Source organism: Sorex fumeus, unplaced genomic scaffold (genome assembly GCF_029834395.1).
Source record: "Sorex fumeus unplaced genomic scaffold, SorFum_2.1 ptg000098l, whole genome shotgun sequence".
Lineage (NCBI taxonomy): Eukaryota > Metazoa > Chordata > Mammalia > Eulipotyphla > Soricidae > Sorex > Sorex fumeus.
In genome coordinates, this window is record NW_026606155.1 from 30,720,326 (window position 1) to 30,734,730 (window position 14,405).

Sequence of the window (14,405 nt, forward strand, 5' to 3'; positions counted from 1 at the left end):
CTGTCCAGACAGACTGTGGGCAGCTTAAAAGAGAGCACTTGTAACTGTGGAGCTGACCTCTGCCACTTCTAATCATTTGCTATTTAAAATTATGCAATGTATAATCTTGTGCATGGATTTGCAAGTTATCTGTAGGGTGAATTCCTAGAAGTGGAATGTGCATTTGTAATTCTGCTGGGTCTTGCCAACCTGCTTTTATATCCTCTCCAGCAACATATGAATGCTTTTTCTTTCCATCCTTGCCAACACAAGCTTTTATCTTTGCCTGCCTGATAAGTGAAACCTTAGTTATTTTCCTTTATAACATTTTTTTAATGTGGTTGAATTCCCAATAATTTATTTTCATGATTCTGTATTGGATCACTTAGAAAGAAAACTGTTGGCTTTTTTGTTTTGTGTCGGGGCTACATCTAGAGGTACTCAGGGTTTACTCCTGGCTCTGTGCTTAGGGGACCATATAGGGTGCCAGGGATTAAACCCAAGTGGGCCATGTGCAAGGCAAACGCCCTACCCGCTGTGCTATCGCTCCAGCCCCAACACTGCAATTTTTGACCCAAATAAAATTTATCCAGGAGTATGAGGTGTTAATTTAACTTAATTTTTCCTGGATGGCCACCCAGCTTGTCTATACCTTTCACCCAGTTATTCATCTTTCCCTTTCATGTTGAATTTCTGCCTTTATTAGATATGAAAGTCCTCTATGTTCTTGGTTCTATTTTTGTTTCACTCATGTGTCTCCATATTCATAAGCTAGAACCATACTATTTTATTATCATAACCTCATGTTATGATTATTATTTTGTAGAAATAACCCAGGATGTGACTCGGTAGTAGAACATGTTATTTATATCCTATGGGTATGTCAGATTCATCCTTGGCCTCCCACACACATGCAACGAAGAAAAACCACCTGGGATATTTGTCTTCCTCATTTCTCTTCTCTCCCTGCTCTTGCAGCCTATCACTATGGCAGACACTTTTCTTCTTTCCCGCACCCCTCTCTCTCTCTATTGATCTGCTTTATTTATTTGTTTATTTATTTATTTTTATTGAATCACTGTGAGATACAGTTACAAAGCTTTCATGCTCTTTTGAGCTCATGTTTCACCTATGGGAGACTGGGTTGAATCCTCAACACCACATGGAGTGCTCCCTAAGCCATGTCAGGTGTACCCCTCGCCAAAAACAAGCAATCAGATATATCAACAACGTGATCTTGTCTTTATCTTGTTCAGTTGTGAAATTGACCATGGGTTTTGGTCATTAACTGTGGACATGTGTCTCAGATACTGTGGCGCATATTTACAGCAAGCTCTGCATGTGCCAGCCCTGTTCTAAGCACTACCTTTGAACTCACTTGTAAGTGGATGACTAATTGGGAGTTGGGTAGTGTAGGTTTATGGGTCCTCAAACCAACCTTTCTGAAGTGGGGTATAAAAGAGGAAAGTGAGGGCGTGGAGCAATAGTACAGCAGGTAAGGCACTTGTCTGGCTTGCAGCTGACCAGGGTTTGATCCCTGGCATCCTATATGGCTTCCTGAGTATTGTCAGGAGTTACTCCTGAGTACAGAGCCAGGAGTAATCTCTGAGCATCATCTGGTGTGTTCCAAAAACAAAAATAAAAATCCAAAAGAGGAAGGTGAATTTTCCAGGGAAGTCCTCAAGTGTAGAGAAGAATGAGGATTCCACAGCCTGGGAAGGAAAGGAAGAAAAAGAGACAGACTTGAATGGAGAGGCTCAGGCTGGCTGTGTGCTGAGACCTGAGAGTTTTCTGCAGCTTCATTGGTTTTGAACTTCATTGGTTTTGAACCAGTGGCCTTCTTGTCAGTCCTGGCCATGTTTAGGGTGGTGGCCCCAGCAGGCTTGCTAAGGCCCTGCAGGGTGGTCCGGGTAGGCTGCCAGATCGTGCATGCTGCCCCCAGCCTGTCAGTTCCACCCAGTGGTCAACCCTGCTGGCTGTGGGCCACGCACCTTTCTTGCATTTGCAAGCTCCTGGCGAGCCATTAGCACCAGCTGGCCCTGCCAGGAGTATATGTGCTGATCATGGCACTGTGTTGCAGCCAGAGCAAACTAGCTAATGGAAGTTAATCCCCACCCCTGGGCTTTTCCTCTCCTTATGACCATCATTAGCCTCTCAGCATCTTTCTCCCATTCAACAGGGTTCAGGGTGCTGGGGATTCTGCGCAGTTGCTCCTCCCTCCCCCACCCCAAATCAGCCTCCAGGTTAGAAAAAAAATGGCCTGGAGTCCAGAAACACTGAAAACAGGGAGAGTGAAGGATGATTTATGTGAGGTCAGTTCAGTACTAATGCACATCCTAGCCCAGCAGCCTGGAATAAAATTCCACATCCCTTTGGGTCAAGCACAAATAAAGGGGTCTCAAAACCCATGCAGTGACATATTTTGGCTGCTTTGTGTGGAGAAAGGGAGACAGGAAGAAACGACTTTAGATTCTTGAGACACCTCAAAAGGGGCTAAATTTTTTCAGTCCCCTGTTCATAGCTCCACAAGTAAATGGAAGGGATTCCAGTTCAAGGACGAACTTGGTTTCTTGGCAAAGGGCTGTGGAACTGTGCTGGCTCTGTGGACCCTGAACCTGATGGAGAACAAATGGGACCTCGTTACCTCCAGTCTGGCACCCAGTATGGGATCAAAACTGCAGTGTCCTGAGTCAGTCCTTGACACCAGGGAAGTGGTTTGATTTGCTGCTGATTAAAGAGTAAGGGGGAATTTTCCATTTGAGACTTTGCCCGGAGGCCCAGAATGGATGAGGGATACTTGAAGTTTATATTTATCATCAGGAGTTCTATTTTCTCTCTTCCTGGGAGTCTTATTTTGATGGCTGCCTTAGAATTCTTTGTCTGCGGCTCCTGCACATCGTCACATTTATGAGAGTGATCTGCCTCCAGGCTCCAGGATCCGAGCTCTCTTTCCTGTCCCTGAATTCCCTGCATCCGTCCGAGCCTGGCATCCAGTGGCTGTCTGGGGCACATTTGCTGAATGAATGACGATGTGCACAAAGGGCTGAGATGCTCACACTAAAATAGCCTTACAGCAGGAAGGAACCAGATGCTCTGAGCCCCGGGAACTGCCAGGACTGCACCCGGAGGCACTGCTGGCTGGACTCTTCTGTTTGTTGCTGTTAAATCAGATATTTAATCATTAAAGAAATGTCCCCTGCCGTAGTGAGAGCTCTGCTTCCCCAGTCGGCATTCTTTCCCTGCAGGCTGCTCTGAGTCCGCTCATCCCCACGGCTCTTCCCGGGGGGGATCCTTGGAGCCCAGGGAGCCCAGCACAGGACCAGCTCAGTTCCTATCCCGTGCTCAAAATCCAGTCACCACAAATTGTCCCCTAAACCAGAGGGTGCAACCCTCTACTTTTCTTCTTTCTATCTTTTCTGTTTCTCTTTGGTCACCTGGTCTGCACCTCTTAGCCTCTTGTCCTCTCTCCTACCTCTTGTTCAAGCTTCTCAGCCCTCCTTGGATAAGTTTTCTGCATTTATTTGTATGGGAGTGCTAATAGGCACCACCATCAGATACAGTAAAAGCAAGAAGCCTGATTGGGGGTGATAATGACTGAGTGGAGGTATCATGTCAGCTTCCCAAGACTGCCCTTTGGGGATAAATTAGCAAAATGCAGTGGTTAGTACCTCCCCTGCCTCTTCACTCCAGTTCCTGATGCCACATGGATCACACACTGTTTCTTCACTCTTCATCCCTCTCTCTCCCTCAGCAGACTCCTTCAAAGCAAGTCATTCATTTTGCCCTGATGTAACCAGGCTGAGGGTAGGCCTGTGCCAGTTGTTGCTGAATAAGTGTGGGGACCGTCAACTCTCCCTGTCCAATGGAGCAACCGCTGTGTGGGGAGCTCTAGGTCTCAGGGAGGAAGAGGGGATCCGGGCCAGCTGCTCTGGGTTCTAGGAAACTGCAGTATCTTTTTTTTGTTTGTTTGTTTGGGAGCCAGACACATTAGTACTCAGCAGCTACTCCTGGCTCCATGCTTAAGGGTTATTTCAAGTGGTGCTTAGGGGCCACGTGGGGCCAGGGATCAAGCCCAAGCCTCCAGCATGCCGAGCCTGTGCCCTGGGCCTTTGGGCTATCTCCCTGGTCTGGGCACATGAGAAGACTTAACCTGATGTGATGTTAAGAGAAGCACTTGGCGGCAGAACAATAATACGGCAGGTAAACCACTTGCCACAGCACCACTTATGGTCCCCTGAGTGCCACCACAAGTGACCCCTGAGCACAGAACCAGGTTTTCCTGCCCCCCCCCCCACAAGAAAATATTAAAGAGAAGCACTGGTTTTGCTGACTCCTAAAGGACAGATGGGGTGAGGGGAAGGGCTGGGTGGGAGGAAAGGCCATTTGGGGCAGAGGGTGTTTGTTGGATGGGTGGGTGGGTGAGACTGACAATGCATTCTGAGATCACTGGCACAAGGGACAGCACGTGCTGCCAGGCTCAGGGTTGCAGACAGCTGGCCTGTGGGGGGGCGGAGGGGGCAGTTGTTAAAGCTGCAGTGGCTATGGCTGTATTGTCACTGACCATACATCCATGATGCTGAAAGACACATTTGCTGCCCACAAATGCCCTTGGGAGGAGGATCAGATTGATACATCCCCATTTCTGCCGGGAAATTTGGAACCCTGGATTTAAGGTGAAACTCCTTCCGCCCCATCATTTTGCACCCCGATGCTGGCTGCCCCAGGCCTCTTACCCGGGTTCTTCTCTCTACCCAGATGAGCGGGAAGTTGTGCAGAAGAAGACCTTTACAAAATGGGTGAACTCCCACCTGGCCCGAGTGTCCTGCCGGATCAGTGACCTCTACAAGGACCTGCGGGACGGGCGGATGCTCATCAAGCTGCTGGAGGTGCTCTCCGGAGAGATGCTGGTAAGCCACTTTCCTGGGGTCGGTGTTAGGAAATACAAGGCCTGGGAGGACCCCTGTGCCCACAGCCTTGGGGGGCTCCGCCCTCTTCCCCAGGAAGATTTTGGTTCTTTCTGGTATGAGACCACAGTGTGGCCCTTGGGTTCTCTGGCTTCTTCCCAGAATGCCTCCGGCCACTCCTGCTCCTTCATGCTTTTCCCAAGAGCCATGCAGAGTCCTGGCCTCTTTTGACTAGGGCTGGGCACTTGTGTGGCTCCACACTCAGCCTCCCTGCTCAGGTGGGGTAGATACCGTCACCCAGAGGAACATCACCAAGAGGAAGGTACAAAGGCCCCTTCGTGGTCAACACAGCTATAGCGTTGACCCCGGGGAGAACCAGATTAAGGCTTACCACTCACTTCTCTCCTTGTGACCAGGACCTTGCAGGCAGAAACTTCCTGTGCAAACTGAGGAAAATGATGCCTGATTCCCAGGCAGTGCGCTAAGATTCAGGGGTCTAAATGAAAATGTAACTTGTTCTCCTACCTTTCTTTTGTGTAAGGAAAGTTGAGGGGTGGGGGCCGGGGGAGGCCACAACTGGCAGTGCCCAGGACTTACTCCTGCACTCAGGGATCACTCCTGGTGGGCCTTGGGGGCCTTTATGCAGTGCCGAGGATCAAACTGGGGTCAGGCACATGCAAGGCAAGCACCTTACCTGCTGTTCTATCTCTCCAGCCCTTCTTTTGCCTTTCCAACTCCAGGCTGGAGTTGAGCCCCTTAGCCTGCACCCTACAGGGAGTCTACAGGGAGCAATTACTCATCACAATAGGCTATCCACTTACCTTCGACCTATGGGCCTTTTAGAGTTGAGGCAGGCAAGCTTGGAGGGCAAGGTGGACCCATTCTCAAGCAGCAATAGATGCTTCTTTGCACTATGTCTGGCATAGAGTAAATGCTCAGTTAACGGTTGCTTTTTTGGGGGGGAGGGTCACACCTGGTGATGCAAGGGGTTACTCCTGGCTCTGCACTCAGGAGTTACTCCTGGTGGTGCTCAGGGGACCATATGGGATGCTAGGAATTGAACCCGGGTCGGCCACATGCAAGGCAAATGCCCTACCCGCTGTGCTATCTCTCCAGCCCCTGTATTTGCTTTTTTAAAAAGTTAATTTATTATTCCTTAAGTGTTTTATTGCAGGGGGAGTCACTCCCAGGCTGTGCTCAGAGGGCCCACATACAGCACCAGGGGGTTGAAGGTTGAAATCTGACCTGGCCCATGTGCGTGCACCGCTGGCCATTGAGCTGTCTCCCCAGCCCTGTCCTTGCCTTGGAATGTCATGGATCACCCACTCAGCAGGCTTTGTTTAAACCCGCACATCATCCTCCCCCTAAGTCCCCCCACCCCCAAACACAAGCACACACATACAGTAGTGCCCAAAGCAGAGCTCTGGGTGCCGGAGGGGAGGGGAATCTCCTAATTTGACTAAAAAGGCAGGACTAGAAAGTGTTAGGAGGTGAGCCTGCAACCCAGGCTGTACCCATCTCTGAGGGAACTATGAAGTCCCTCCACACTCACGGGGTCACTCCTGTCCCCAGCCAAAGCCCACAAAGGGGAAGATGCGCATCCACTGCCTGGAGAATGTGGACAAGGCCCTGCAGTTCCTCAAGGAGCAGCGTGTGCACCTGGAGAACATGGGCTCGCACGACATCGTCGACGGCAACCACCGGCTTGTCCTCGGCCTCATCTGGACCATCATCCTTCGCTTCCAGGTATGCTGCAGTGGGGCGCCGGCACATGCGCTGGGAAGGTGGAAAATGTGCATTTGTGCAATCTACGAGGGTAGAGACTGGCCCTGGGGCAGTGCCTGCAGGAAGGAGTGACTATCCTTTATGTCATCCCTTTGTTACTGAAGTTCAGGTGCCCCGTTCTGCAGGAGTGAGGGCTTTTGATGGGGGAACAGAAATGAATAGCTGGGCTGAGCTCTGGGTGTACCATCTTTGGCATGGGGGTGCAGGGGAAGGGTCGGACCATACCCAACAATGCTCAGGGCTTACTCCTGGCTGTGTTATGGGGTCAGTCACTCCTACTGGGTTTTGGGAGAATCATATGCAGTGCTGAGGATCAAACCCAGGTCAGTCATATATAAGGCAAGTACCTTTCCCTCTGTACTATCTCTCTGGCCCTGGCTGCACCCTCTTGTCCCCTCCCCACCAACACTCACACTTTAAAGTTTTTATTTTTTTAATAGATTGATTCAAAAATAGTAACATGAACCCCCAAAAGGGTACTGAACATAAAACACCTGTTTTATGATTTTTATTCAGAACCTTTTCTCTCCCCACCCTGAAGTTCAAAATGCAGCTTTTTATTTAAAAACAAAAACAAAACAAAAACAAACAAACAAAAAAAACCAGGGACTCCATGAGGGAGGGAGAGCAGTGCCTTCTCTTCTCTGTTTGGGGACAGAATGAAGCAAGTGGGAAGAGAGAGGGAGCAGAGAGGAGGCTGAGCACACGAGAATGTCTCCCTCCGCATCCACACCCATCCTGGGTGGCAGAGACAAAACAATCAATCTTATCTGCAGAATTGGGGAGAAGGGAAGAACCAGAGGAGCCACTAGTCAAATTCAGGACTTCCAAGGTTATGTTGCCTCTCAGTCTTGGTCTCACAGGGCATCTGCCTCCTGGGCAGGAATCAGGCCTGCCTACTGTCATCATCTGGCTTCTTAAAGTGCTCAGTGTCTGCCTCCCCTCCAACCCCAGGCCACAGTAGCAGACAGAAGTGGGAGGCAGGTCCCAGGGCACCTCAGTGGACTTGCTGCTACTAGCCTGGCCCCTGGGAGACTCCCTTGGGAGGCTCCCTCGGGGAATGAGGAGAGTGGCAGGGTCGACTGGGAAACTCATTCCGCTCCTTCTTGTCCCTATACCTCAGATTCAGGATATCGTTGTCCAGACTCAGGAGGGTCGTGAGACGCGCTCGGCCAAGGACGCCTTGCTGTTATGGTGTCAGATGAAGACTGCAGGGTATGACCTGGAAATGCCCTGCTGTCCACACCCTACCCTGTGTGCTGCTGCCCCCAGGGGGCACACAACACACACAAAGCTCTAGCTACTTTGGCATCCTGGGGGGCAGTATCTCCTGTCCTGCTGGTCAGAGGCCCGGAACCTAAGAGTCCTTCCCAGGGGCCCAGGATCCAACCATGGGGGGCTGCTGGGTGTGTGAATCTCTGTATGTGGCTGAGTGGGTCACGTTCAAGCAGCTTGGGAAGGCCCAGGTGCATTCCCTTCCTGTTTGGGAACACCCAAAGAACCCATTCCTGAATACTGTTCTTGGATGCAGCTATCCCCATGTCAACATCACCAACTTCACCTCGAGCTGGAAGGACGGCCTGGCCTTTAACGCCCTGATCCACAAGCACCGGTAAGGGCCCAGAGGGCTGGGCACAGCCTGCCGGGCAGCACACACTGCACACTGACTGTGCAGGCAGCTGCTGTCCCAGCTTCATGGCCACTTCTGGCCCCTCGGCATCCGCGCTTCCCTCCAGGTCTGCCACCCCCTTCCCACCTGCTGCCCTGCCTTCCTCCCATCTTTCCTTCTGTTTCTGCAAGCCTCACTCTGCATCTGCCCCCTGGGAGCTTTGCCTTCATCCAGGGACTGCCGCCTTTGAGGCAAAATGCCTCGACCCCTCCCATCCCACACCCCACACCCCCGCCCCTGCCAACCCTTGAACATTCTGGCTTCACCCCCAGGCCTGACCTAATCGACTTCGATAAATTGAAGGACTCCAATGCACGGCACAACCTGGAGCATGCATTTGATGTGGCCGAGCGCCAGCTGGGCATCATTCCACTCCTGGACCCTGAAGGTGAGCCAGCAGCCACCCTGACTGCTTGGCTGCAGTGAGGGGAGATGGCGCTGATGCAGGGGTAACACTGCCCTGACAGGACCCACAGAGGAGTCTAGGCCATGACCAGAGCGAGGGCTGGCGGCCAGGTGGGGCTCTGGGCCTGCTTCTCAGATCCATGATGGTTGGTTGTCCCTCCCCTGGCCTGTCTAAGAGACATCTCTCTCTCTCTCTCTCTCTCTCTCTCTGTCTCTCTCTCTGTCTCTCTCTCTTTCTCTCCCTCATTCTCTCCCCCCTCTCTCCCTCTCTCTCTCTCCATCTCTCTCTCTCATCTCTCTCTCTCTTTCTCTCCATCTCTCTGTATGTGTCATATCATATCTTTCTTGTGGTCCTAACGTAGATTTCATCCTCTGGTTAAACCCCTCCCAGACCCATTACTTTTCCATTCCTGTCCCGCTGGGTGACACTGGGAGCCCGTAGTTGAACTTACGTGCTAGAGGAAGATCACCCCTCTGAACCCCACCTTTCTGGCTTCCAACTGTTCTGAACATATCCCCATTCCCCTTGCAGATGTCTTCACAGAAAATCCTGACGAGAAATCCATCATTACTTATGTGGTAGCATTCTACCACTACTTCTCCAAGATGAAGGTGCTAGCGGTGGAGGGCAAGCGTGTTGGCAAGGTACTGAGGAGCTGTTTCATAGCCAGTGTTCCCCCATCCCCACCCCATTTCCCCGCCTGTCACAATAGGTTTTGCACGTTCCATCCTACGGGCTTCATGTCTGGGGCCAGAGAGATGACTCAAAGGCCAAATGCTCAGCATTGCCAATAGGTGGGAGTCCAGAGTCCTAGCCCACCCTGGAGGGTCTCTTGAGCACTGCTGTGGGGTCTCCATCTCTGAGGGGTTGCAGTTCACCCCCACCACCACCAACACCAACTTCCGCTGCAGCCAACCTTTCCAGGGCTCCCAGGCAGCACACCAAAGCAGGTTGATACTCTGTCCTCTAAGACCAAGCCTGTAGCTCTCGGCCATCTTCTGTCTGTGGACACAGGTTCCAGGAAGGGCCTGGAGGAAGCAGATAGGCTTAATTCAGTTAGTTTGTTGGGTTTTCAGGCCTCTGTCACAGTGTGCTACGAACCCATCCCACCTGGACAGCCCCTTGTGCCAAGTTCCTCTCCCCTGTCGGGTCTTTTACTGCTTTCAGTGTGGGCTCCGCTGCTCGTTTCTCTGTGTGAGTCTGCCGCTCAGTTAAGAGAGAGCCCAGGAGCTCTCAGAGCCTAAGGGACATTCCTCAGCCCTCTGGGGAGCTGACAAAGCATGCCTCCTCTTTTATAGCAGAGCTTCCCAAACCTATTTGGTCTACTGCCCCTTTTCAGAAAATAATAGTAATAATAATAATAATAATAATAATAATAATCAGTGTCACTGTCCTCCCGTTGTTCATCAATTTGCTCGAGCGGGCCCAGTAACGTCTCCTTGTAAGACTTGTTATTGTGTTTGGCATATCGAATATGTCTCGGGTAGCTTGCCAGGCTTTGCCATGCGGGCTAGATACTCCCAGTAACTTGCTGGGCTCTCTGAGAGGGGCGGAGGAATTGAACCTGGGTCGGTCGGGTCAGCCGCATGCAAGGCAAACACCCTACCGCTGTGCTATCATTCCTATAATATTAATATTATTAATTATTATTTTATTAATAATAACAACTCACTTAAGGCTCCATCCCCACTGGGAATCCACCTTCTTTAAATCAACAAGCAGAAAAGTGACCTTCAGTTGCACCCCAGGCTACTGCCAAGTCTAGGATCAGTCACAGTGCCCACCCTGGGGGTCTATTACTCACTTTTGGAAACATTGTTTTAGAAGATTGGGGACCAGCCCAGTCTTTTGCCACAGGAAATCAGACCATGACAGGGGTGAGAGGAGCAGGAACCCCCCCGACCAAGGCACCCTTTCCGTACTCCCCTTGGGTAGCCATCGGCCAGGTGCTCCACCCACAGCAAATAACTGGTATGAGGTTTACTAGGTGATTGACCATGCCATTGAGACGGAGAAGATGATTGAGAAGTACAGCGGGCTGGCCTCTGACCTGCTCACGTGGATCGAGCAGACCATCAGCGTCCTGAACAGCCGCAAGTTTGCCAACTCGCTGGCTGGCGTCCAGCAGCAGCTGCAGGCCTTCAGCACCTACCGCACTGTGGAGAAGCCACCCAAGTAGGCACCACACTGATGGTGGTGGGCAGGGATGGGGCGGGTTTGGGGGGCAGGGGGTGGCCAGGGGGTAGGAAACTCATCTCCAGAAGGCAGTCAGGCCCTGGACCATATGAAGTATGTTTGTCTGTGTGTATCTGTGTGTGTGTGTGAGAGAGAGAGAGAGAGAGAGAGAGAGACAGAGAGAGACAGAGAGAGACAGAGAGAGACAGAGAGAGAGACAGAGACACAGAAAGAGAGAGATTATGCTAGGGGTTAAAGTTTTCTTATCTATCCTCACTTTAGTCCCCACCTTGACTCCTTGCTCCCAAACTGTCAAAGCTGACAGTGACCATACGGGCACTGTTGGGTAACCTCAAACCCCTCACCAGAAAGTACTTTCCCAGATCTCTGAGGGTTCTTCTTTCAAAGAAACTGTGCTGGAAGGTAAGTTCTTCCCACACTATGTGTGACCTCTGAATGCTCAGGCCAAAGCTCTGTATGGGACCTGGTTGGTCATCAAGTACATCCTCTTCTCCCTTGTCTGCTACTGATCACCTACAGAGCACCTTGCCTGCCTGTTGGGCATACCTGGGCATACACACACAGGGTGGTCCAGCAGGCCTGAGGGACAATTTCTGGTGGTGCCCTCCACTGCCTGGTTCATACCTTTCTCTCTGACACACTTTGTTCATGACTCTTAAAAAGAGACACTGAGTCTAGAGTAGGGTGTTTGCCTTGCATGTGGTCAGCCTGGCCAACCCTGGCCAACCCTGGCCAACCCCGAGGGCGATTCCTCCACCCCTCTCTGAGAGCCCGGCAAGCTACCAAGAGTATCTCACTCACATGGCAAAGCCTGGCAAGCTACCCATGACATATTCTATATGCCAAACACAGTAACAACAAGTCTCACAATGGAGACGTTACTGGGCCCGCTCGAGCAAATCGATGAACAATGGGAGGACAGTGACAGTGTGATTACAGTGAGTCTAGAGTGTACTATAAACAGGTACCTGATTCCTGATCTGACCCTAACCCACTTTTAAAGTCCTCAATTCAGGACAGGGGAGATTCTCTGACACTCTGCCAGGCTCTCCATGGGGCTGCAGACTCCTGGCTGTGTGGATGGTGTCAGAGGCCCCAGCACAAGCAGAACACCCCCCAGGCAGTTAGATGTATGGTGGGCCTGCAGGCTGGGCTGAGTCAGTCTGCAGCCCCTCCACAGGTGGAGGTTGCAAGCAGTGGGAAGACACTTGGGTATTTGTTGATGTGAAAATACCAAGTGACCTGGAGTTTGAACCCAGGGTTCAGCCATCCATCCTGTGGCTGAGTCATTTCCATGCGTCCATCTAAGATCCTCTGGGGTCCTGCCTTTCTCCCTGTTCAGGAGCACCCTGCCTTTCATGCTTGTCTGAGGTATCAATCCTTGGGCCTCAGTGAAAGACACTTCCAGGGCCGCGTGCTCTTATGCAGATGCTGCCGCTTCTAGAACTCCAAGGACTCATTCAGAAAATGGGCCGAGGAACCTGAGGTTTTGTAAATGTATGTGCACGTGCACCCTGGGTAGGAGCAAGTCCCTGACAGGCAAACAAGGTGCTCTGCTGATTTACTTTTACCATGATTTATAGTGCAGGGGAGCACTTTTCCACATTGATTAGAAAAAGTTGTTATCTCCAGAAATTACCAGAATAATCAACCTTTCCTCTGTGTCAGCAAATAAGAGATAAGCAAAACCATGCTAGAGCTTGTGTTGATTTGTCCTGCAAAGGTCCAGCCCTGCTAGTCTCAGCTGGGAAGGACAGCAGCTGTTGGAGCAGGTAAGTGAAACTGCCTGCCTTAGTAAACTAAGAAGAGATCCTCGTTACTTTGGTTGTACGGAAAGATGCTTTGCTCCACAGACTCAGATGCCAGGACTCCATGTTGACCTCAAAGTTTGGCTCTGGGCATCTAAACTAATCTCCCTACTTCTGTGTTCCTGGCAGGTTTCAGGAGAAGGGGAATCTGGAAGTTCTACTGTTTACCATCCAGTCCCGCATGAGAGCCAACAATCAGAAAGTGTACACACCCCATGACGGGAAGCTTGTGTCTGACATCAACAGGGTACAGCTTCTTCCTGTCACCAGCGGCCACTGTGGGGGTTGGTTAGGGCATAGAAGTGCTCCTCAAGCAGGTCTAACTCAGGGCACATATGTGATGTTATTAGTGACACCTGCTGGCCACTCACAGTCCCCTCTGAACCTAGTTCTGAAAAGGCAGATTCCATCCACCACCCATCATTTCTGCCCCCGTTCATACTCCCAAGGTCCACTTTTCAGAGCCAGTTGATACCAGCTAGCTACAGAGAATTGCATTCCTCTGTGTGTAGAAAGTTAATCACTTGTAGCAGAAGGGATAGAATTTAATGGCAGCCTTTCTCAACTGGGAACCCAGGGTATGCTACAGTACGAAACGAGTGGGCCAATTGTAGGACAACGGAGACACAGAGAGGAAACAGGAGGGGACCGTGGTTTGTAGGAAGGCTGAAAAACACTGCTTTATGGTGTTTTAGAAGGTTGTAGACTTACCACCATCTAGATCTAGTAGAATAGAGGTGACCACTTAGTAAGAATTGACTGAGCAGAGGCCAGAGAGATAGCAAGTACAGTGGTTAGAACACTTGCCTTGCACATGACTGACCAGGATACCTCATATGGTCCCCTGAGCACACAGGTGTGATCCCTGACCATAGAATTAAGTATAAACATTGAGCACTGCCCAGTATGGCCCAAAAACCAAAGAAAAAAATGAAAAATTATTTACTGGGTAGGGATAGAAAGAGCTCAACAAGCTGAACATATGCTCTGCATGCGGAAGCCAGGGTACCACATGGACCCATAAGTACTGCTGGAAGCAGCCCCTGAGCACAGAACTGGAAGTAGCCTCCAAGCACTGCCAATATGACCCAGGAACCAAAATGCAAAAAATAAAATAATTTACTTCTGCCCAGGGAAATAACATGATATGGAGCCCATAGTCCACAGTCAGAGGCAAGCTTCAGGGAGTTGTAATAATGCCCCCCCCCTCCCAAATCTTTGGTTGACTCAGGCATGAAAGCAAAGGCTAAGAGCTTTCTTCTGCTACCACCTCCCGGGGATGCAAGGCTCTGCCCAGATTCTGGAAATCACTCAGTGCTTAAACATAGGGATGGGGTCAACCCCCCACGCACAATTCTCAGGGTTTCTCTTGTGCCTGAAGAGTTCTCCATGTCCCTCATACAGGCCTGGGAAAGCCTGGAGGAAGCAGAATATCGGCGAGAGCTGGCCCTGAGGAACGAGCTCATTCGACAGGAGAAGCTGGAGCAGTTGGCACGGCGCTTTGACAGAAAGGCGGCCATGAGAGAGACGTGGCTTAATGAAAACCAGCGCCTTGTGGCCCAGGTAACAGGCAGCACACCGGGGTGGCAGGAGGGGACACTTCCCCAAGCAGGTGGGTTAAGATTATCATTAGAGAGGTTCGTCAGATGGTTCGGTGG

General features: G+C 50.9%; 1 protein-coding gene across 1 annotated transcript in view; it reads left to right on the forward strand.

Annotated features, from left to right (window-relative positions):
* SPTB (spectrin beta, erythrocytic) overlaps nucleotides 1-14,405 on the forward strand; it is a 66,970-nt gene that overhangs the window by 12,992 nt on the left and 39,573 nt on the right. The window contains exons 2-10 of the mRNA XM_056133989.1: nucleotides 4,735-4,886; nucleotides 6,456-6,629; nucleotides 7,792-7,883; nucleotides 8,200-8,280; nucleotides 8,610-8,725; nucleotides 9,275-9,387; nucleotides 10,731-10,918; nucleotides 12,877-12,994; nucleotides 14,152-14,310. Of these exons, the coding sequence (XP_055989964.1) occupies nucleotides 4,735-4,886; nucleotides 6,456-6,629; nucleotides 7,792-7,883; nucleotides 8,200-8,280; nucleotides 8,610-8,725; nucleotides 9,275-9,387; nucleotides 10,731-10,918; nucleotides 12,877-12,994; nucleotides 14,152-14,310 (1,193 nt within the window). The remainder of the gene's footprint in view (nucleotides 1-4,734; nucleotides 4,887-6,455; nucleotides 6,630-7,791; nucleotides 7,884-8,199; nucleotides 8,281-8,609; nucleotides 8,726-9,274; nucleotides 9,388-10,730; nucleotides 10,919-12,876; nucleotides 12,995-14,151; nucleotides 14,311-14,405) is intronic.